This window comes from Neolamprologus multifasciatus, chromosome 3, assembly GCF_963576455.1.
Source record: "Neolamprologus multifasciatus chromosome 3, fNeoMul1.2, whole genome shotgun sequence".
Classification (NCBI taxonomy): domain Eukaryota; kingdom Metazoa; phylum Chordata; class Actinopteri; order Cichliformes; family Cichlidae; genus Neolamprologus; species Neolamprologus multifasciatus.
Genome location: NC_140441.1, coordinates 37,928,532 through 37,951,648, shown reverse-complemented (window position 1 = coordinate 37,951,648; position 23,117 = coordinate 37,928,532). Strand labels below are relative to the sequence as shown.

General features: G+C 34.8%; 4 protein-coding genes across 5 annotated transcripts in view; all 4 read left to right on the top strand.

The window, feature by feature from the left end:
• LOC146523034 (uncharacterized) overlaps positions 1-1,695 on the top strand; it is a 102,260-nt gene extending 100,565 nt beyond the window's left edge. Inside the window, exon 29 of the mRNA XM_085154638.1 lies at positions 703-1,695. Coding sequence (XP_085010764.1) covers positions 703-759 — 57 coding nt within the window. The 3' untranslated portion in view covers positions 760-1,695. The remainder of the gene's footprint in view (positions 1-702) is intronic.
• A 222-nt stretch (positions 1,696-1,917) lies between these two features.
• On the top strand, positions 1,918-4,305 carry LOC146523033 (butyrophilin subfamily 1 member A1-like). Its single transcript, XM_085154683.1, has 4 exons — positions 1,918-2,267; positions 2,862-2,955; positions 3,378-3,719; positions 3,956-4,305. The coding sequence occupies exons 1-4, from the start codon at positions 2,223-2,225 to the stop codon at positions 4,288-4,290; spliced, it is 816 nt and encodes a 271-aa protein (XP_085010809.1). The 5' UTR covers positions 1,918-2,222; the 3' UTR covers positions 4,291-4,305.
• Positions 4,306-4,310: 5 nt separating this feature from the next.
• LOC146523032 (uncharacterized) lies at positions 4,311-8,020 on the top strand. 2 transcript variants are annotated; one of them, XM_085154685.1, is made up of 7 exons: positions 4,311-4,456; positions 4,586-4,671; positions 5,587-5,649; positions 5,825-5,920; positions 6,118-6,213; positions 6,789-6,863; positions 7,692-8,019. In XM_085154685.1, the coding sequence occupies exons 1-7, from the start codon at positions 4,327-4,329 to the stop codon at positions 7,926-7,928; spliced, it is 783 nt and encodes a 260-aa protein (XP_085010811.1). In that variant the 5' UTR covers positions 4,311-4,326; the 3' UTR covers positions 7,929-8,019. The 2 variants fall into 2 exon arrangements, with proteins under 2 accessions (XP_085010811.1, XP_085010812.1); XM_085154686.1 differs by having other exon boundaries at positions 4,311-4,671; positions 7,692-8,020.
• A 2,326-nt stretch (positions 8,021-10,346) lies between these two features.
• On the top strand, positions 10,347-22,935 carry LOC146523031 (uncharacterized). The gene is made up of 19 exons (XM_085154181.1): positions 10,347-10,646; positions 11,079-11,420; positions 11,804-12,097; positions 12,192-12,317; positions 12,577-12,725; positions 12,859-13,084; positions 15,182-15,270; positions 15,823-15,921; positions 16,243-16,344; positions 16,513-16,620; positions 16,715-16,843; positions 18,330-18,428; positions 18,990-19,085; positions 19,638-19,736; positions 21,254-21,346; positions 21,913-22,011; positions 22,329-22,430; positions 22,595-22,699; positions 22,794-22,935. The coding sequence occupies exons 1-19, from the start codon at positions 10,484-10,486 to the stop codon at positions 22,929-22,931; spliced, it is 2,658 nt and encodes an 885-aa protein (XP_085010307.1). The 5' UTR covers positions 10,347-10,483; the 3' UTR covers positions 22,932-22,935.
• Positions 22,936-23,117: the final 182 nt, after the last annotated feature.

Genomic DNA, 23,117 nt, shown 5'->3' with positions numbered 1-23,117 from the left:
AAAAGAAACACCTGCTATTATCTCTCTTTTCTACATGTTTTATGTAACAGGTTCCTACATGTGCATCATCATGGGTACATTTCTTACTCAAGCATGATTGGGAATCCTTACATTCATCATCTTACACTCACCTTAGATGTTCTTTTGTTTGTTTGCTAAAGATTAATTTTCTTTCCAACATCCATTACTTTCTTTTCTTTAGTTATAGCATCTTAGCCATCTACTTAGATTTTTAAATCATTGTTTATCCCCTGGCCCCGGATAAGCAGAAGAAGGATGGATGGACATTATTTTAAGAATTCTGTTCGGGTTAGTTTCTTAGCTCCGTACTTATTGTTGTTACTTCCTCATACTCTGGGGGGATCTAACAATTTGTTATTTTAAAAACTGACTTGGAGTTCACACAGACTTGGTTCTTTTTGCTTTCAGAATGAACATCTGAGCAGCCTGTGTTACTTTATTTCTTTTATTTTCTCATCATTCTAACAGCATGAATCTGATGAAGTACTATGATAAACCTTTGATCTTATAATCACTGAACTTTATATGTTGCTCTATAGAAACCAAACTAATATTACAGGGCAGCTGAGGGTGTTGGGACAAACACTTTAAATCTGTCTTCCAAGTTTAGAGACTGTAGTTTTTACAGATGTGATGAATTGTGTTTACAAACGAAGAACACTAACTGATGTCTGCCAACAGGAATCCCTTGGATCTCGGTGGATGTCCAGATTTAGGAAAGGATCCGATCAAAACTAATCCAGACGTTGCTCAACATGTAACTGAGGAGATCTTGAGGTCAAAGTGCTTCATCATGGAGAAACTTGATGTCTGTTATGTCAGTGATTCATGTTTAAATAGTCAGTGGTTCAACTTGAAAAACTTTATTCAGTCAAAACTCGGTTAAGTGAAGTAAGCAAAAGCTTATCATCCACCTAAAATTCCCAAATACTAAAGTTTTTCAGTCCTTGTTCAGTTGTACAGAAAAACTAATAAATCTTATCAACTAAAAATATGTTGAAAATGCACTGCTGATTTATTAACTTAATTTTGTTTTTTGAAAGATTTTAAACTTGTTTAAAATGATCAATAAAAAATTGATCAGGTAACAACTCCTGAGCCAAAGCACTATTCTGGGAACATTTTTGTGTCTGTGTGTTTAATAGGGTTAATATTTTGTTCATTTTTCTGTGTCAGACAAATAGAACTGTAATGTTGCTGTATCTGTGTTATGGTGTTTCAAAACCATGTTTATATAAGTCTGAGTTTAAATGTTAATTAAAGTGAGAAATAGAAGAAACTATGTTGGATTTTTAATGCTAAATTTCAAAATTATTACTAAAATAAATAAAGTTCAAATTTTTCCTGTGCTGTATATAAACATATTTTGTTTGTTTCTTTTCTCATACATTACATTTTCACTGGGTGTCAGGCGAACAATAGCCAAGCCCGAGTGCATAACACACACACACAAACACACACATATGTATATATATGTATATGTATGTAGTTAGTTCACGTCACCTCTAATAGAAAACAATGTGTTTGTGTTATTTCAGCAAACATGTAATTGGTGCAGGCAGAGCCTTTGTATGTGTACTGTATGTATACTGAATCACTGATCTGCTGCCAGGTCAAACAGATCAAACCTCTTGCTCAGCCTTAGCTGTCCCACTCCCATCTCCCCACTCCTGACACTGACACCTGAATTTAAAAAAAATCTAAAAAGAGCTCTTTCTTTGAGCTCCACTAAGCCTCAGGACAGAGACACATTTTAGTTGACTACACTTTGTTTGAAAACTGATATACAAACTATTGTTATATTTGCCAATACCAGATCCCTGTCTCACCCCTGCCCACACTGAAATGGATCATTTAAAACACCCCTGAGTAGCTTATCAGTGTGTGTTCAAATATCAGTCCTGTACTGGCACCTTCAGTATGATAGCTGAGATAACATATAATACGTAAATGCTTCCCCCTTTTTGAACGCCGTAAAGACAGATATGGTTTCAGCTCGATTATTTTATAACAGGCTCAAAGTTCAGCATTTGACACAGTGTATACCTGATCTAACCAGATTGGACCAGAACTTGATGCATTCATATTTTTACAGCATTATACTTTGATTAAGAAGAACTTGAGCCTATTTTTTCCATAAATCTGAGCATATATGAGGGATCTGCAGTTGATAAGCCAAAGTAAGTTCAGGCCGCGGGTTAATGATTTTCAGACTTCACCTTGTAGTCTCACACAACATTCCACAGGTAAGTCTCTTTCAAATTGTGTATTTAGTATGTTTAAGTTCTACATGCTTTTCTGATGCTAGTTATAAAGTCTAATTACAGTATAATTTATTTCACTGTCATGAATAGATCTTTGTAAATGTTATCAAATGTCTTAGAAATGAATCACCGAGATTTTAAATATTTGACTGGAGAGCAGAAAAAAAACATTTTTAAATTTAAAGCATACTGTAGAGGTCTGGGCAGAGATATTCTATTGTGGATCAATATAGTATCTATCTATGAAAAGTCATACAGAGAGATACTCAGCCGTTTCAAGAACAGAGATAGCACTGATCAAAGGTTATTCTCTAGTCTGCAATTTGGCACTAATGAAAATTATGGGTTTGCTTTAATCAACAACTTTATGTCTGTTGCTTTAACTCTGGAGTTACTGGGGAGCAATAACATATTAAGTGAAAGTCATGTTGATGACCTCATGAAGGTACTTAATATACTGAAATAACATCTAAAATATGTGTTTAGTCTTGAATAGTTTGATTTTAGATATGAAATGATCAAATTATTATTATATTAACTTTTGTGGCCACACTTGTATCGCTGATGTATTTTCAGAGGAGGATGCTTCCACAGATAGATGCACTCTCCCGTTCTCCAGTCAGAGTCTTCAGTATTTTGATTTTCCATCTTCTAATACACTTAAATAAATGTAAGTTTGATGTTACATGTGTAATTTTTTTTATTATCATTGATGCAAATGTTCTCACTTTTTTTGTGCAGTAAAACTGTATAAAAACCATACAGTTATTACAAAATGGTGCAAATTTGTTACATTTGGTTCAAATAGTAATTTGTGCTTTGGTGCTTTTATTTGTTTCCTGACTGCATTTTTTTAAATTAAATTCTTTAGTGAAACATCAGTTTTTGACATTTTTATGGTAACCAAGATTAAAAAATAAATAAAAAATAAAGACAGATAATGCTCTATGCTGAGTGTCATCTTTAAGTTTGATATATGGATTCACTCCTGCTGCAGAAACTAATAAACTAATTTTCTTTCTTTCTTTCTTTCTTTCTTTCTTTCTTTCTTTCTTTCTTTCTTTCTTTCTTTCTTTTGTCTCCTGTCTACAGCGGAGTCTCAGGTGGTTGGTCCACATCAGCCAGTAGTTGCATTAGTTGATGATGATGTTATTTTACCATGTCACGTGGAGCCTGCAGAGGATGTGACAGCTGAGATATTGGAGTGGACAAGATCTGACTTGAACCCAAGATTTGTCCATGTGTGGCGATCCGGTCAGGATCTGGTGAATACAAGAAATCCTTCATACAGGGGAAGAACATCACTGTTCATCAATGAACTGAAGCGTGGAAACATTTCACTGAAACTCTCCAGAGTAAAACTCTCTGATGAAGGAACATATGAATGCAGCTTTCCTTTAATGGAGAAAAAATCTTTTGTTAAACTTGTGGTTGGTAAGTAGATACACATCACATGTTCGTGGTGTAGTGGATTTAGTTACAGTGGAAATTAATATTTGTGCAGTATGAGGAAAGATTTTATCCCAGAAATGTTTATTTATTAACTTTACAAAGAGAAAAAAAACAAACAAATCAGAATTTTGCGATAATAATAATTTTAGTAATTGTGAATTACTGTACAAAGTGTTTTTTTCAACTATTAATATCTTCTTTAAATGCTTTTTGCTCAGCATCAGATGCTGCCACCTCACCTGTCATCAGTTTATCAGGGACTGACAAAACCAGCAGCAGGGTGGTGTTACAGTGTGAGTCTGCAGGCTGGTATCCAGAGCCTGAGCTGCTGTGGTTGGACGGTGAGGGAAACCTCCTCTCTGCTGGACCTACAGAGACCCTCAGAGGTCCTGATGACCTCTATACTGTCAGCAGCAGAGTGACTGTGGAGAAGAGACACAGCAACAACATCACCTGCAGAGTCCAACAGAGGAACACCAACCAGAGCAGAGAGACACACATACATGTTCCAGGTTCAACTTATATTTTTACATTTATGATAGGAAGACTTTGAATATCTGAACTCCAGTTTTTTGAAATATAGTTTTTTATGATTTCAGAGGATTTCTTTAACATCCCATCCAGTGCAGACACTTCGCCTGTTAGTTTGGCTCTTTGCATCATGCTGTTAATTTTATCAGTTGTTTTTCTTGTGCATAGAAAGAGGAAACACGTGATGAGTAAGTCGCTGATTAATTATTCTTTACCTTAACAAAGCATCAATGCTTTCACTGAGACTCTGATAAGAGTTATAATATTTCACACTAAGTTTTGGCATTTCCTTCTTGTTCAATTTTAATTTCAAAAAGGGACCAACAGAAGGCCAAAGAATCACACTCAAGATTTTCAAATTTCTTCTGAAGAAGACAGAGAGCGAGAGCAGCTCAATATGAAGGTAAGAGGAAAAATTGAGAAGCAGAATTTATGTGTGAGTAGACAAACATAAATAACATGTTAAATATCAAGTAGTTCTTGGTTTTTCAGGAAATTGAATACTAATCAAACAAAATGTTACCACTGATTTCTCACTTAGATAGGCAACATTTGTGATCAGTGTATCTTATTCAACACAATTTTATAATGAAACTTAAAAATAAGAATATCAGGTTTTAAAACAGAACCCTAATATGAAAAACAGGGCTAAGTGTTTAGCACAGACTGACACAAATCGTCATCTTAACAATGACAGCAGAAGTACAGACAATCTGTATTAGACGTACAGGCACGTAAAAAAACCTCTAAAAATACTCCAGGAGAAAAATAGAGGACATGACACAAAAGCAAAACAAATCAGTCACAATTAAACACATTTAGTGACATGACTGTGACTGTAATGTGACTACTGGGAAAATAATTAGAAAAGTACTATGCTACAGCAAAATGTAATGTGATTACATTAATATTTTACAAAGTCATGTGTTAGACCAAACCCTGGTTATAACTCTGGTAATTAAATGTTGTTTGTTTTTCACTTTATTCTCTCTTTCTCTCCTTCCGTTTATTAATTCTGTTATCAAATTATCACCCCTGTTTAGCTTTACTGTAAAGTACTAATGTCATGTAGTCCACATTGACTTAATATGAATTTGAAAAACTTTATTATCTTGTAATCGCTGCCATCTCTCAATGGAAGTTGCCAATAACTTCAAGGCAGCACCTCCAGGAGGAACAACAGAGGAGGGAGGATGCTGAAAATAAACTTGGTGACCTGCAGAATGATAAAGAAAAGGTTGATATTTGTCATTTGTTATATGTTTTGTGTGTCTTTGTCTATTAAAAGATGTGTGATGTCTCTCCCTCCTGTCTGCAGCTGGAAAATGAGGTCCAGGATGAGAAGATGAGGAATGTAGAACAAGAAGCAAAACTCAAAGAGGTACATTTCAAATATGTTTTTCATCTTTGTTTTATCTTTTTACATTTAACACTAAAACTGTTACTAAAACACAAAAAGTTTTATTTACAACTTAAATAAAATGTTATTATTATTGTGTCTTAAACATGTGCATTTCTTCCTTCTGGTCTTTCTTCATGTAACATTTCACCTGCAGTCAGAGAAGAAGAATACTGAAATCATCAATCAGCTCCAGCAGGAGAAAGAAACATTAGAGGAGCTGAAGAAGCAGCTGGAGTCCAAAAATCAGGAGGTTTGTGTTTCAGTTATAAATATCCTGAATTTACTGACCCAACTCTCTGTATCTCTGTATTGTAAAGAGTTATGGAGGAAACTTTATAAATTAGAATAAAATGATCAGGCTCTTAATTCGATATAGTACAATCAATCAATTAATCAAAAAAAATGTTTTTTCATCTCATCTCTCTTCTTTTATCTTCTCAATTGCAGCTTTCTGACAGCATCATTGAACTTAACAGGGAGAAAATGATAAGGGAGAGTGAAATAAACACCATGAAGAATCAGTTGGAGTCCAACAAACAGGAGGTTCATTTCATCATTTGATACTCAGCTGTCTGTCACTGTCATATGAAACATATTTAAACATGTCCAGCATGTTCTTCATCTGCTAAATAATTTTTCATCACTGGTCGAGAATCCTATTATCTCCGGGATCTAAAGGATCAATTCTGCTCCAGCTTTTTATTGAGCCAAAAAGCACTGCAGTTTCAAACAGAGGTTATGTTAACCAGTTATAGAGAGAAAGGACCAGGGGAGCACAGAAAATTCATAGAAATATCATCACTTCAGAGCAAACATGAATTATGCAACTTGCTGTTGTTCATTTTGTTGAATTACAGCTGTGCGTCAGGCTGCTGTCTACCACATCCTGCAGAAATTCTGTACATGTTTTGCTGGCTTTGCATGAAGGTGCAGCTGATGGAGACGAGCAGAGACACTCGTATGAAGAAGACTGACGACTCATAGTTCATTATGCTGTAGATGTATTACATGTATTTCAATGTAATGTTGCGCACAGTGTGAAGCTTCAATAATTTTGTCACTTTTATCAACAAAGCGCTGCAGAAACTTCAACATCTGTCTGACTTTATTTCTGACAGATGATCAAATCTGAGAGGGAGAAGGATGAAATCATTACGAAGTTGAGGCAGACGATCCTTACACTGGAATCAAAGGTCAGTGTAAGTATCTGAGTATACAAAGATCAACATGGACATTTATAAAGGCTGTCATACTCCTGATGATCAGGAGTATGATCATCACCTCACTGTGACTTTCTGTGAAGTAGTTGGTAGCACAGCAGCTGATGTGATGTGTTTAATGTGATCAACCTGCTAATTTCTGACTTTTTGTTGAGAAACAAGAACAAGAAACAAAAAGTGTTAATTTAAGAGAGGTGTGATTTCATTGTATTATGACCTTTTAAAAGAACATGTGCATAGTCTGCTCTCATGAGTCTTTTTCCCCTTTTTTTCAGCTCCAAGAAATGTTTTTAATTTGGTCATGAGCCACTTACCTGTTGTCAGCTTTTATCTCTATTTTTATGACACTGACCAAGAAAAATTAAACCATCAATGACAACAAACATGAGACAGCAATGGACTTAAATTACTAGTGACAATGAAATCCAGTGTAATTAAGCAATATATAAATCAAGATTAGTTTAATGTATTTGTTGTCCTTTGAAATCCAGTTTGATAAAGGTTTGATTTTTTGATTTTATGTTTGAATTCTTTCCTCAATAAAGATGACAGCCTCCATGTACCCTTAATAACAGGTTTACTGACTAACATCTGATCAAATTTTTTATTTTATAACCAGAACTACGATATGATATAAAATATGATTTAAAGGGAGTCTCCTTATAGGTTTTTAGGTAGGAAACATAACACAGTATTTAAGATCAAAGCAATAATAAACAAACAAAAAGACAAAGACAAAGACCATGACAACAAGTGTATAATCTGCTCTCATGAGTCTTTTCACTTTTTATTCAACTCCAGGAGGAGAAACAGAAAAAAGAGGAAACTGAGAAAAAAGTTCAGACTTTGCAGACCAAAACGGAGAAGGTTTGTGTTTTTAATTTGTTCACCAGTGAGGAGCACATGCTCATTATTTTATTAGGTTTGAGAAAAGGAACATGGTCAGGAAATCCAATGCCAACAAAGAACTATTTATTATTAATTAATGATCTGATTAAATGTCAAATAATTGTGGATAAAATAATGTATGTTAATTAATATATATCACCGACTTTTAAAATTTAAAGTATTGGCATGGTTGACTGTGTTGTGTAATTACTCGTGTGCCTTAAAAACAACATGTCTCACATTCCTTAATGCTTCTGACTTGCAGATTTCTCACATCAAGAGTCCATCCAAGCAGAAGAAAAAGAGACTGAAGGAGACTCAGAAAGAAGTCAAGGAACAGCCCAAAAATCAGTGCTGTGCTTTCTGATTTGATTTTTATTTTTTATTTTTAAAGAATTATTTTACATTTATGTTTACATCCACAGCTAGTGTGACAAAGCAAATTGCAATGTGTATATGTGTGTGTGTGTAGGTAGGAAAGCAATTTTAAAATGTGTAACTTGAATGTTGTTATACCCCAAACTGGTCAGAGAAGATGGCCGCCCCTCCCTGAGCCTGATTCTGCTGGAGGTTTCTTCCTGTTAAATGGGAGTTTTTCCTTCCCACTGTCACCAAGGAACTGGACTCACATGGGTTTTTTTTGATTGTTGCGGTTTTCTCTGTATTATTGTACGATCTTTACTTGACAACATAATGAACTTTGTCTTTGTGACTGTTGTTGTGATTTGGTGCTATATAAATAAAATTTAATTGAAATGAATTATATCTAAATGTTGTCATTGTGATTGAAATTTATTTTATTTTATCTGTTGAGCACATGTTTTAGTAATATCCCTTTTATGTCACTTAATTGTATACATGTGGAATAGCAGTTGACTTTATAGCACAATCTGTTAGGCGTTGTGAGAAAATTGGAGACACTGAGGTGCCGACAATATAGAACAACAGTAGGACAATCAAAATTTGTCCTCTCGACCACATCAAGTGCAGGCTGAGGGTCCCATAAAGGTTTAAGTCCTTTGTCTCTTACTGTTCATTGTCAGGACGTCTGCCAATTTCCCTCATATCATCTAGTCACAGTCATAGTTTTACCTTTTGTTATCATGGTCATAGTTTCGTCATAGTTTTTCATAGTTATTCTTGGTGTTTTATGGTTTCATGTTCCCAGCCGAAATAGAGGCTCGCCTTCTGTTTGCAAACCCAGTGTCTGCTTTTGGGTCCGCTCTAACAAACACACCGGCGCTCCCCGCAGTGACACTAAATAAAACTTGATGCCTTGTTTCTTGGTCAAGAAGGCCATTCATTTTCATTTTTTTTACTGATTCATACTTTTTCCCTTGCTGGCTGCTGGCAGGCTTGTATTGGAGCTCAAATAATCAGTCACACTCTTCAAACTGACCACCAGACTCTGATTAGATGGTGCTGCTATAGCTCATCTGGCTGAGCAAGTGCTCCAATATACTGAAGGCTAGAGTCCTCACTGCAGGGACCTGGGTTTGAGTCCAGACCTTCCTGTGTGTGGTTCCCCTTCTCTCTCTCCTCGTGCCTATTGTCTTCACTGTCCTGTCCAATAAAGGCAAAAGTGTACATATTCTGAAAACTGTTGATCATCTTCCTGTTTTCTAAAGCTCTCCCTCATCTTTGGTTTGCAATAAAATATTCTTATATATTATATATTATATATATATTCAAATATTCTAAATTCTTACTAATGCCAGCATCGGATGAAGCTAATTCTTTAATAGAACTTCATCTCTTCATTTGTTTACTAGGTTTTGCTCGAGCAGTGCTTGTGTACTGATACATTTTAAACACAAAAATAGGACAGTGGAAGCAACACAAACAGTTTGCATCTATTCAAGTTGCCAAACTTTTTTCTTTCTCTTATTTTACAGTTTCTGCTGCTCTTCAATCTCTCAGGTTAATTCACCTGCCTGTTTAGAAAAGTGGTTTTATGCTCCTGCAAGAATCATAGAAGATGTGTTTACAATGTGTTTTGAGCAGTTTCCTCGCAACAGGCTCAAAGTTCGTGAGGAAGATTTTTCACACACACACACACACACACACACACACACACACACACACGCACACACACACACACACACACACACACACACACACAGGATGTCTGGTTTCACTAATACTAAGTTTCAATAACTCAGTAATGATTTACTAACTCAGACTGTATGTTCTTTTCAAGTGAGAGCCACTTCATGCAGCAGGTATGTTGTATTTTATATCTTATTTTTAATGTCTAAGTTATATCTTACTTACTTTCTCATCTTACTAAAATACCATCTCATACAAAATACATCGAAAACATATTTTAGTACAGAATAGCAGGTCTACATTTAGAGCATTTACATTTAGGTACATATTATACCTTCGAAGTTATTTTTGGTGGAAAAGTTGAAACTTTCTGCATTTCAGGGGACTGGATAATTGTTGTCCAATCAATATTTATCAAATAAATAAGTGTTTAATATCTGGTTTGTATGTTTTCTTTACAAATATTACAACTATGACCTAGTATCAGAAAAAGGCAATGAAATGTTGTATTAAACACGGTTTCAGTTAATCATAGTGTATTACACATCTGACAATATTTAAACAATTTAATTCATAATGGAATAATGAACTGAAAGTATGTGTTAATGTGTGTCTATCAAAGAAACCTCAAGGACATTTGAATTGAATGTGAAAGTATGAAACTGACTTGGTCGTGTTTTATTGTTTTATTAGTGACTTGTTTGTTGCATTCTTTTTTTTTTTTTCATTTTCAGAGCTGCATAAATCATCAGATGGCTGGATTTTCCCTTTATTGCCTCAGAAGCTGTTTTCTGTTTTTTCTTCTTCTTGTACATTTTTGTAAGTACCTTCACATATAAGATCACAGCTATTATTTGTTTGTATGTGTTTAGAAAATTACAACTCACATTGCCATGTTTACTGAAATGACACATAAGTCATTCTTTACATTTTTTAAAATTTGTTTTATCTACCCTGACAAAAGTTTTGTGTTACCTCTCAGTGTTCTTATTTATTTATTCTTAAAAGCTGTAACCTTGTTATACCTTTGACTAATGTGACTAGATTATAGATTATAACTGAATCTGTAATTAGATCATTTGATTATAATTCACAATACAAAAATGTAGATGTTGAATATTTTAGGTGAAGTAACATATTTGTTATGAAATATTATTTGAAAAAGAAAAAGAACATCTCTCGATTGAGGTTCATCAGGATTTCTTGGTTCTCATTCATAAAGAAATGAATAAACCGATCTTTTAATTTCAGGTCGGTCTCGGTTAATTGGTCCAACTCAGCCAATTATTGCAACAGCTGGGGAAGACATCACTTTGCCATGTCACCTGGTACCTGTAGAAAATGTTGCTGTTATCACATTTGAGTGGACAAGACCTGACCTGGACCGCAGATTTGTGTTTCTGTGGCGTGCAGGCCAGGACCTCATGAATATGAAAAACCCCTCCTACAAAGGTCGATCATCATTGTTCACTGATGAGCTGAAACATGGAAACATTTCACTGAAACTGTCCAAAGTAAAACCTGCAGATGAGGGCAGATACAGATGTTACATTCCGGAGAAGGATGAAGAAGCTTTTACCGATCTTGTGGTCGGTAAGTGAATGAATTACATTTGTGAGCACAATGCAAACTTTACAGTAAGGTAGGTTAAATCAACACAGTTTTCAGCTATTAATTCAGCCAATGCATTACACGAGTTTGGAAATGAAATATTGTCGCAGTTGGTTTGGATGTAATATCTAGAAACTGGCGATTTCAAAGAAAATAATTACTGCATGTTCAATAACCAAATACAAAACACAAGAATTTGACTGAGGGACAAATAATATGAAAATCATCAAACAGTTAGGTGGTGTAAAAGAAGTCTTTATCAGATTTGCAATATTCAAATGTTGTCTTTAGACTGGTGAATATTGTAGTGATTTGTATTACTGATCAGTATTTTAAATTGTACATAATCCATCATCTTCATCCAGCATCGAGTGCTGTCTCCTCACCTGTCATCAACTTAGAAGGGGCTGGCAGAGAGAAGACAGGAGTGATGTTAGAGTGTAAATCTGAAGGTTGGCACCCAAAGCCTGAGCTGCTGTGGTTGGACGGTGAGGGAAACCTCCTCTCGGCTGGACCTACAGAGACCCTCAGAGGTCCTGATGACCTCTATACTGTCAGCAGCAGAGTGACTGTGGAGAAGAGACACAGCAACAACATCACCTGCAGAGTCCAACAGAGGAACACCAACCAGAGCAGAGAGACACACATACATGTTCCAGGTAAATGTAGTTTGTAAAATTTATGATGTCGATTTTGGCTTGAATGAACCAGAATCTTTTATAATAATATGTAATTCTGTTTTTATTGTTTTAGATGAGCACTTCCAGCTCACATCCACTTCTGCTGCTCCCATTATCATTGGTGTTTTTGTTAGTTTGGCTCTAAGCATCATCTTGATTTTAATTGTAGTTTTTTTCATCTGGAGACGAAACAAAACAAGTAAGACACAAATTAATTTACTTAATTTATTTTATTTATTTTGTTGTCAAAATTATTATCTAAAGTTTTGCCTACAGGGGTTAAAGCAACACAAATGCAAAGTTAGAGATTTTTTTTATAAACCTCTTTGTGTTGCATTAAAAAGAAAACATACAGCATATTTAATTAATTTATATTAAAATGAGATGATAAGTGATGTGTTACCATTCTAAAGCCCAGGAGGACATCATGTTGACTTTCTTGTCTAAATGTTTAACAGATGTCTGGAAACCTCACTGCTTACGAAAAAAACAAGAAACAACAAAAACTGAACCGGACCAAGAGCAGGAGACGCTCATGACACAGGACATCGAGTCAGTGAATGATATGAAAGAAACAGACAAGACAACAAAACATGTAGAAAAACAAGTATGACAAATTTCCTGTATTTGGAGAAAATAATGTTTATAAATAAAATATAAACATTTTTAAAGAAAAGAAAGAGACAATTTTACTAACAGTAAAATGGAAATAAAACAATTAAAAATCATCAGAGGAATAATGTGAAGGGAAATATATAGTCATCATCTTCTCCTGTATGAATAGATGGTATTTTTCTACTATCCTAATATTCAAATATGCTTCCTTTTGCAGTACATTATGTAACAACCCAAATGTTTCTGTTCATATCTTCTCTCAGTCTGGAGGCTCATCAGCTCTCACCAAACATCAGCAACTGAAGCAAAACATGAAAAAGAAGGAATCCAATAAAACAGAGGTTAGCAAAAGTGTGTTTTTTTAAAAAAAAAACCTTTAGATATGTTTCTTGTTTGTGTAAAACATTTTTATGCTTTTTATAATTCTGAGGGAACTTGATGAGGTTAAGATTATGAAATAGAAAGAACAGAAAAAGATAAGAGTAGTTCTTGTTGTTTGAGAAATTAAACGGAAATGATTGTGTTTTAATTTAATTTCTGAAAACTGGACTGAAACTTTGATAAAGGTTACAAAAACACAGAGACCACATTATCAATTATTTTATTTTATATCATATCTTAACTGTACATAAACACATGCATGTTTCTTTTACCATAAAGATATTTATAGAAACACAAATCTTCAGCTTGCTCTCATATTCAGTGACATTATTGGAGTTCAAGGTCAGTCAGAGGTCAGATTTCCTGTTTGAGCTCTTTAAGGAAGAGACATTTGAAAGGAAACAGTTCGTGATGCCAAGCTTGTCGTAGAATTTTGTAAATAAAGTCTGCAACACGGAAAGAGCTGTGATCAAGCTATTTATTACTGCGCAGGAGAGCCAACACACACATCAAACATCACAGTTCACAGTCATGCCAGCTCTGCCCTTGGGATGTCTCAGCTCCGCTTTTATACCCCTCCACACACAACTTTCTGTATCTTTTAGTTACAAGAGGTTTCTGTCCCACGGGCTGTGGCTGGGCAGAAAGCAACTCCCACTATTGTTTCCCAGGAAGCTCCTGGTGCTGGCCCTGAGTTTCATCCTTCTGAGCAAAACAGTTAGCAGATAACATACTGAAACATCATTACGCCTAGCTAAGCAGTTTTCCTTATGAGGTCATACTGACAGCTTCACCTAAGCATACAAAGGTTATACCAAATCCTACAGTGAGATTCTAAACACATAACTCTGAATGTCAGGATAAACTAGAATTTTCCATAACACATTTGACGTCAGTTTGTACTGTCTGTAGTTTCCTAGCTATAGTTTCTTAAGATTTAGCAACTCTTAGCAAAGACATTTTCTAAGAAGCTCAAATTGTTTTACATCACTGATCTTTCACCCACTAATCTGTATTCAGTGACGTTAAAGCAGAGACTTTTTCAACAAAGTAATTCAGAAAGTTCTCACAAACTACAGACAAGGCCTCCACAGGACAGAGTTAGAGGGTTTATCACAGAATTCAAAATAAAAAGAAGTTAAAGCCAAAAAGCTGAAAATGTCAGCGACCTTCAGAACTCTTATTTCCATGTTTTAGAATCTAAAAGTATGAAGTCAAAAATCAAGTTTGATTTTTTAAATCTTAGCTGTTTATCTCTTAATGAACAACATATCATAAATATATATATTTTAATTAAAGGACAAAGTTATGAAAAGTAACAGAAATACTTTGATCTTTTTGAACAAACTGTTTTGGTCAGACTAGTTACCTCTGACATCAGTTTGTACTGTGTGTGATCAGGAGAAAAAACAGGAACCTGGCAAGAAGATGAAGAAGGATGAAAGACAGAATTTCCAGCAGGAGATGAAACAGCCATCTTTCAAAGAACATGCAAAACAGGTAAATACAGACAGACAAACACATGTTTTCAACATTTCACTGACTTACAGTCATTCATTGGAAAGACGTGAAATTCTGGAGATTATGAACATTTCATTACGAAGGAAATTGAAAATTATTTCTATGAATAATAAAGAAGTGCCGACTCAGCAGCAGGAGATGGGAGCTGAGAAATATCAGGTACTTCATGGCAACTTTATCCATCTGTAGTTATTGGAATATCTCACTTCTGTGTGTGTGATATAGATGAAAGAAACAATAATAATTATAATTGTTATTAATTATAATTATAATATTATTATTATAACATTACATTTAGACAGATGTTATGAAGTGTCTGCAGAGGCTGAGCTTCTTTACTGTGTGTGATGAGATGCTGCATATATTGATCACATTGTGATGCTCAGTGCTCTCTGTTATGCTTCTGTGTGTTGGTGGAGCAGCCTGATGGAGACTAACAGCAAAAACCTGGACAAGCTGCTAAAAAGTGAGCTGTAATGTTTAACAGTCCTGATAGTTTTGTTCAGGCTGAACCTTTGTGTTCATCTGTTTGTCTGTTAGTTGGAGAAAAACAGGAAGCTGAAAAGAAGATGAAGGAGGCCAATGAAAAAGAGAAAGAGAAGAAACATGCAAAGATCAGCAACATGAAGAAAGAAGTAAACACACGCAGACTCTTGTTTTGAACACTTCAGACCAAACACACATTCATTTACCTCGCTCTGTCCTCAACCATAAACAAACAAACATGCAGCACATTTACATTTATTATTGATTTTATTGGCTTTTTAATGCCAAGAAAGGAAACAAGGACCCAAACTGAGTGTGTAAAATCAGATTTCTATTACAAACACAGACAAAGACTCACATCCACACAATAAGAGACAGCGGAGAAGAAAATTCAAGGTTTGCTGCAAAAACCTCTGAAATCATTCAGCAATCACAGAACAGAAGTTAAAGGCAAACAAGCCGAACATTTCCGAGACTTTCAGGACTCTTATTTCCACGTCTCACAGTTCAAACTGAAAAAATATGAAGACACAAGTATTAATTCTTTGTAAATCTCACCCGTTTTAATAAACACAACGTCATAAAATATATATTTGTGTTAAAGCACAAAGTTTTGAAAGAAAACAAACCCTGCTCATTTTTAAAAACTGTTTTGGTCAGACTAGTTTCCTCTGACGTTAGTTTGTACTGTCTGTGATCAGGAGAAAAAACAGGAAGCTGACACAAAGTTGAAGAAGGATGAAAAACTGAATTTCCAGCAGGAGATGAAACAACCATCTGTCAAAGAACATGCAAAACAGGTAAATACAGACAGACAAACACGTTTTCAACACTTCACTGATTTACAGTCGTTCGTGGGATAAGAACTAAAAACTGGATCATGAACATCTCACTGAGAAAGAATTTGAAACTTTAGTTACTTCTGTGATTCATATTAAGACCAACAATAAAATTTTGTGTTTCTCAGCATTGCCTCACTTCACTGAATTATTTTGTTATAAACATAGTTTTTGGCTATTTATTTAATGTGTATTAAATCTTTTAGCAACTTTTAGCAAACACTGTTTCTAATAAGCTCAAACTATTTTACATCACTGATCTGTATTTGTTGTCTCTCTCAGCAACAGTCAAACAAACCTAACACACCACAGAAAGGTGACATCGTTTTGGACGAGGTCGACAGACATGGTGACTATATCTGTCTGAAAAACACTTCCAGTGAGGTACTGCTGCTTGCATGCTGACGAACAATGAGTACTACATAAACACAAACAACATGTTTTGTGTATTCTGAAATATTTTTGAAACAACACACATTCATTTATAAACAATTTGGATTGAACACACATTGAACTTTATTAATGTCTCATTCTTTTGATTCCCTCTTGCAGGATAAGTTGTTGACACGTTGGGACATAGAACTACAGATCAACAACAAAAAAACGCTCACTTACAAATTTGAAAGAAACTTTACACTGAAAGCTGGAGAAGGACTCACTGTGAGTCTCTGTGTTACTAAATGTTTCTTTCTGTTAGTTTAATTATTACTTTTCACTTGGACATGTGTGACCTTCTTTTTGGCTATATTTACAGTTGCGTGGAGCAGGTGTCAGGAACCCACATCCTAACAATGCTGACCTGAAGTGGCAGGACCTTTGTAAATGGAGATCTGAAGACGACCTGAAGATCAGCCTCATCAGCAGCAGTGGAGAAAAGCACCAAGTAAAGTGATGCTTTTTACAACCTAGACTATATCAAGAGAATACACCAGAAATACTTTTTTGTTTTCTGATGAACAAAAGATAAAAGAGCAATATTACATTTTATATATTTCATATAATTTTTGTTAATTACAAATTTTGTATTTTTTTATTAAAATAATAAAAAAAGAGGTTAAGATTATGAAATAGGAAGAACAGAAAATGTTTAGAGTATTTGGAACATTTGCATTTTAATTTGTAATCTGAAAACTAGACTGAAAATTTGATAAAGTTACAAAAACACAGAGACCAGATTATCAATTATTTTATTTTCATACTCTATATTAATTGTGCATGAACACATGCATGTTTCTTTTACCATAAAGATATTTATAGAAACACAAATCTTCAGCTTGCTCTCATATTCAGTGACATTATTGGAGTTCAAGGTCAGTCAGAGGTCAGATTTCCTGTTTGAGCTCTTTAAGGAAGAGACATTTGAAAGGAAACAGTTCGTGATGCCAAGCTTGTCGTAGAATTTTGTAAATAAAGTCTGCAACACGGAAAGAGCTGTGATCAAGCTATTTATTACTGCGCAGGAGAGCCAACACACACATCAAACATCACAGTTCACAGTCATGCCAGCTCTGCCCTTGGGATGTCTCAGCTCCGCTTTTATACCCCTCCACACACAACTTTCTGTATCTTTTAGTTACAAGAGGTTTCTGTCCCACGGGCTGTGGCTGGGCAGAAAGCAACTCCCACTATTGTTTCCCAGGAAGCTCCTGGTGCTGGCCCTGAGTTTCATCCTTCTGAGCAAAACAGTTAGCAGATAACATACTGAAACATCATTACGCCTAGCTAAGCAGTTTTCCTTATGAGGTCATACTGACAGCTTCACCTAAGCATACAAAGGTTATACCAAATCCTACAGTGAGATTCTAAACACATAACTCTGAATGTCAGGATAAACTAGAATTTTCCATAACACATTTGACGTCAGTTTGTACTGTCTGTAGTTTCCTAGCTATAGTTTCTTAAGATTTAGCAACTCTTAGCAAAGACATTTTCTAAGAAGCTCAAATTGTTTTACATCACTGATCTTTCACCCACTAATCTGTATTCAGTGACGTTAAAGCAGAGACTTTTTCAACAAAGTAATTCAGAAAGTTCTCACAAACTACAGACAAGGCCTCCACAGGACAGAGTTAGAGGGTTTATCACAGAATTCAAAATAAAAAGAAGTTAAAGCCAAAAAGCTGAAAATGTCAGCGACCTTCAGAACTCTTATTTCCATGTTTTAGAATCTAAAAGTATGAAGTCAAAAATCAAGTTTGATTTTTTAAATCTTAGCTGTTTATCTCTTAATGAACAACATATCATAAATATATATATTTTAATTAAAGGACAAAGTTATGAAAAGTAACAGAAATACTTTGATCTTTTTGAACAAACTGTTTTGGTCAGACTAGTTACCTCTGACATCAGTTTGTACTGTGTGTGATCAGGAGAAAAAACAGGAACCTGGCAAGAAGATGAAGAAGGATGAAAGACAGAATTTCCAGCAGGAGATGAAACAGCCATCTTTCAAAGAACATGCAAAACAGGTAAATACAGACAGACAAACACATGTTTTCAACATTTCACTGACTTACAGTCATTCATTGGAAAGACGTGAAATTCTGGAGATTATGAACATTTCATTACGAAGGAAATTGAAAATTATTTCTATGAATAATAAAGAAGTGCCGACTCAGCAGCAGGAGATGGGAGCTGAGAAATATCAGGTACTTCATGGCAACTTTATCCATCTGTAGTTATTGGAATATCTCACTTCTGTGTGTGTGATATAGATGAAAGAAACAATAATAATTATAATTGTTATTAATTATAATTATAATATTATTATTATAACATTACATTTAGACAGATGTTATGAAGTGTCTGCAGAGGCTGAGCTTCTTTACTGTGTGTGATGAGATGCTGCATATATTGATCACATTGTGATGCTCAGTGCTCTCTGTTATGCTTCTGTGTGTTGGTGGAGCAGCCTGATGGAGACTAACAGCAAAAACCTGGACAAGCTGCTAAAAAGTGAGCTGTAATGTTTAACAGTCCTGATAGTTTTGTTCAGGCTGAACCTTTGTGTTCATCTGTTTGTCTGTTAGTTGGAGAAAAAACAGGAAGCTGAAAAGAAGATGAAGGAGGCCAATGAAAAAGAGAAAGAGAAGAAACATGCAAAGATCAGCAACATGAAGAAAGAAGTAAACACACGCAGACTCTTGTTTTGAACACTTCAGACCAAACACACATTCATTTACCTCGCTCTGTCCTCAACCATAAACAAACAAACATGCAGCACATTTACATTTATTATTGATTTTATTGGCTTTTTAATGCCAAGAAAGGAAACAAGGACCCAAACTGAGTGTGTAAAATCAGATTTCTATTACAAACACAGACAAAGACTCACATCCACACAATAAGAGACAGCGGAGAAGAAAATTCAAGGTTTGCTGCAAAAACCTCTGAAATCATTCAGCAATCACAGAACAGAAGTTAAAGGCAAACAAGCCGAACATTTCCGAGACTTTCAGGACTCTTATTTCCACGTCTCACAGTTCAAACTGAAAAAATATGAAGACACAAGTATTAATTCTTTGTAAATCTCACCCGTTTTAATAAACACAACGTCATAAAATATATATTTGTGTTAAAGCACAAAGTTTTGAAAGAAAACAAACCCTGCTCATTTTTAAAAACTGTTTTGGTCAGACTAGTTTCCTCTGACGTTAGTTTGTACTGTCTGTGATCAGGAGAAAAAACAGGAAGCTGACACAAAGTTGAAGAAGGATGAAAAACTGAATTTCCAGCAGGAGATGAAACAACCATCTGTCAAAGAACATGCAAAACAGGTAAATACAGACAGACAAACACGTTTTCAACACTTCACTGATTTACAGTCGTTCGTGGGATAAGAACTAAAAACTGGATCATGAACATCTCACTGAGAAAGAATTTGAAACTTTAGTTACTTCTGTGATTCATATTAAGACCAACAATAAAATTTTGTGTTTCTCAGCATTGCCTCACTTCACTGAATTATTTTGTTATAAACATAGTTTTTGGCTATTTATTTAATGTGTATTAAATCTTTTAGCAACTTTTAGCAAACACTGTTTCTAATAAGCTCAAACTATTTTACATCACTGATCTGTATTTGTTGTCTCTCTCAGCAACAGTCAAACAAACCTAACACACCACAGAAAGGTGACATCGTTTTGGACGAGGTCGACAGACATGGTGACTATATCTGTCTGAAAAACACTTCCAGTGAGGTACTGCTGCTTGCATGCTGACGAACAATGAGTACTACATAAACACAAACAACATGTTTTGTGTATTCTGAAATATTTTTGAAACAACACACATTCATTTATAAACAATTTGGATTGAACACACATTGAACTTTATTAATGTCTCATTCTTTTGATTCCCTCTTGCAGGATAAGTTGTTGACACGTTGGGACATAGAACTACAGATCAACAACAAAAAAAACGCTCACTTACAAATTTGAAAGAAACTTTACACTGAAAGCTGGAGAAGGACTCACTGTGAGTCTCTGTGTTACTAAATGTTTCTTTCTGTTAGTTTAATTATTACTTTTCACTTGGACATGTGTGACCTTCTTTTTGGCTATATTTACAGTTGCGTGGAGCAGGTGTCAGGAACCCACATCCTAACAATGCTGACCTGAAGTGGCAGGACCTTTGTAAATGGAGATCTGAAGACGACCTGAAGATCAGCCTCATCAGCAGCAGTGGAGAAAAGCACCAAGTAAAGTGATGCTTTTTACAACCTAGACTATATCAAGAGAATACACCAGAAATACTTTTTTTGTTTTCTGATGAACAAAAGATAAAAGAGCAATATTACATTTTATATATTTCATATAATTTTTGTTAATTACAAATTTTGTATTTTTTTATTAAAATAATAAAAAAAGAGGTTAAGATTATGAAATAGGAAGAACAGAAAATGTTTAGAGTATTTGGAACATTTGCATTTTAATTTGTAATCTGAAAACTAGACTGAAAATTTGATAAAGTTACAAAAACACAGAGACCAGATTATCAATTATTTTATTTTCATACTCTATATTAATTGTGCATGAACACATGCATGTTTCTTTTACCATAAAGATATTTATAGAAACACAAATCTTCAGCTTGCTCTCATATTCAGTGACATTATTGGAGTTCAGGTTCAGTCAGAGGTCAGATTTCCTGTTTGAGCTCTTTCAGGAAGAGACATTTGAAAGCAAACAGAAAATGTGTGAACAGTTTTGGAGACGTGTTCAGACTGTTATGTTTAACAGTCCTGATAGTTTTGTTCAGGCTGAACCTTTGTGTTCATCTGTTTGTCTGTTAGTTGGAGAAAAAACAGGAAGCTGAAAAGAAGATGGAGGCCAATAAAAAAGAGAAAGAGAAGAAACATGCAGAGATCAGCAACATGAAGAAAGAAGTAAACACACGCAGACTGTTGTTTTGAACACTTCAGACAAAACACACATTCATTTACTGGGACCTCGCTCTGTTCTCAACCATAAACAAACAAACAAACAAACATGCAGCACATTTACATTTATTATTGATTTTATTGGCTTTTTAATGCCAAGAAAGGAAACAAGGACCCAAACTGAGTGTGTAAAAACAGATTTCTATTCCAAACACAGACAAAGACTCACATCCACACAATAAGAGACAGTGGAGAAGGAAATTCAAGGTTTGCTGCAAAAACCTCTGAAATCATTCAGCAATCACAGAACAGAAGTTAAAGGCAAACAAGCCGAACATTTCAGAGCCTTTCAGGACTCTTATTTCTACGTCTCACAGTTCAAACTGAAAAAATATGAAGACACAAGTATCAATTATTTTTAAATCTCACCCGTTTTAATAAACATGACGTCAGAAAATATATATTTGTATTAAAGCACAAAGTTTTGAAAAAAAACAAACCCTGCTCATTTTTAAAAACTGTTTTGGTCAGACTAGTTTCCTCTGACGTCAGTTTGTACTGTCTGTGATCAGGAGAAAAAACAGGAAGCTGACACAAAGTTGAAGAAGGATGGAAAACAGAATTTCCAGCAGGAGATGAAACAACCATCTGTCAAAGAACATGCAAAACAGGTAAATACAGACAGACAAACACGTTTTCAACACTTCACTGATTTACAGTCGTTCATGGGACAAGAACTAAAAACTGGATCATGAACATCTGAGAGAGAATTTGAAACTTTAGTTACTTCTGTGATTCATATTAAAACCAACAATAAAATTTTGTGTTTCTCAGCATTGCCTCACTTCACTGAATTATTTTGTTATAAACATAGTTTTTGGCTATTTATTTAATGTGTATTAAATCTTTTAGCAACTTTTAGCAAACACTGTTTCTAATAAGCTCAAACTATTTTACATCACTGATCTGTGTTTGTTGTCTCTCTCAGCAACAGTCAAACAAACCTAACACACCACAGAAAGGTGACATCATTTTGGACGAGGTCGACAGACATGGCAACTATATCTGTCTGAAAAACACATCCAGTGAGGTACTGCTGCTAGCATGCTGAAGAACAATGAGTACTACATAAACACAAACAACATGTTTTGTGTATTCAGAAACAAGGTCCTTTTCAGTTGCAGATACAACACAAAGATGGAAATTATATACTTTCATTTATAAACACGCCCCCCCTTTTGTTCTCTTTTACAGGATATATTGATGGCAGGTTGGAAGTTAAAACTAAAGAGAAGTGACCAAATCACAACATACACATTTAAAGAAAACTTTAAACTGAAACCTAAACAGGACCTCACTGTGAGTCTCTGTGTTACTAGATTTTTCTTTTAGTCTCTCTTATTATTACTTTTCACTTGGACATCTGTGACCTTTTTATTGGTTACATTTACAGGTACGACAAGAAGGTGTCATGAACCCATATCCTGACAATGCTGATGTGATGTGTGTGGGCATGACCATGTGGAAGCCTGAAGACAACCTAAAGATCGCCCTCATCAGCAGCACTGGAGAGCTCCACAGGCTAAAGTGATACTTACTAAAAACACAATTACATCATGTAAAGTCACCAGAACTCTTTTTATGAATAAAAGGAAAAAAGAACAATATTACATTTTATATATTTCATATAATTTAAGTCAGTGTAACATTGTTTGTTTTTATGAAATTAACAATATGTAAATAATAAAGCTGATCTTCAATATCAGTATCAATAGAT

What these genes read in the sequence shown, in the direction of transcription:
- LOC146523031 (XM_085154181.1), top strand. Translation starts at nt 10,484, where the DNA reads ATGAAACTGACTTGGTCGTGTTTTATTGTTTTATTAGTGACTTGTTTG. An exon ending in CAAAACATGTAGAAAAACAA is followed by an intron (nt 12,726 to 12,858) that starts GTATGACAAATT and finishes TCAGAGGAATAA; the next exon opens with TGTGAAGGGAAATATATAGT. An exon ending in TGAAAAACACATCCAGTGAG is followed by an intron (nt 22,431 to 22,594) that starts GTACTGCTGCTA and finishes TCTCTTTTACAG; the next exon opens with GATATATTGATGGCAGGTTG.
- LOC146523033 (XM_085154683.1), top strand. Translation starts at nt 2,223, where the DNA reads ATGATTTTCAGACTTCACCTTGTAGTCTCACACAACATTCCACAG. An exon ending in TCTCACACAACATTCCACAG is followed by an intron (nt 2,268 to 2,861) that starts GTAAGTCTCTTT and finishes ATGTATTTTCAG; the next exon opens with AGGAGGATGCTTCCACAGAT. An exon ending in TTTTGTTAAACTTGTGGTTG is followed by an intron (nt 3,720 to 3,955) that starts GTAAGTAGATAC and finishes CTTTTTGCTCAG; the next exon opens with CATCAGATGCTGCCACCTCA.
- LOC146523032 (XM_085154685.1), top strand. Translation starts at nt 4,327, where the DNA reads ATGATTTCAGAGGATTTCTTTAACATCCCATCCAGTGCAGACACTTCG. An exon ending in TGGAGTCCAAAAATCAGGAG is followed by an intron (nt 5,921 to 6,117) that starts GTTTGTGTTTCA and finishes TCTCAATTGCAG; the next exon opens with CTTTCTGACAGCATCATTGA. An exon ending in TGGAGTCCAACAAACAGGAG is followed by an intron (nt 6,214 to 6,788) that starts GTTCATTTCATC and finishes TATTTCTGACAG; the next exon opens with ATGATCAAATCTGAGAGGGA.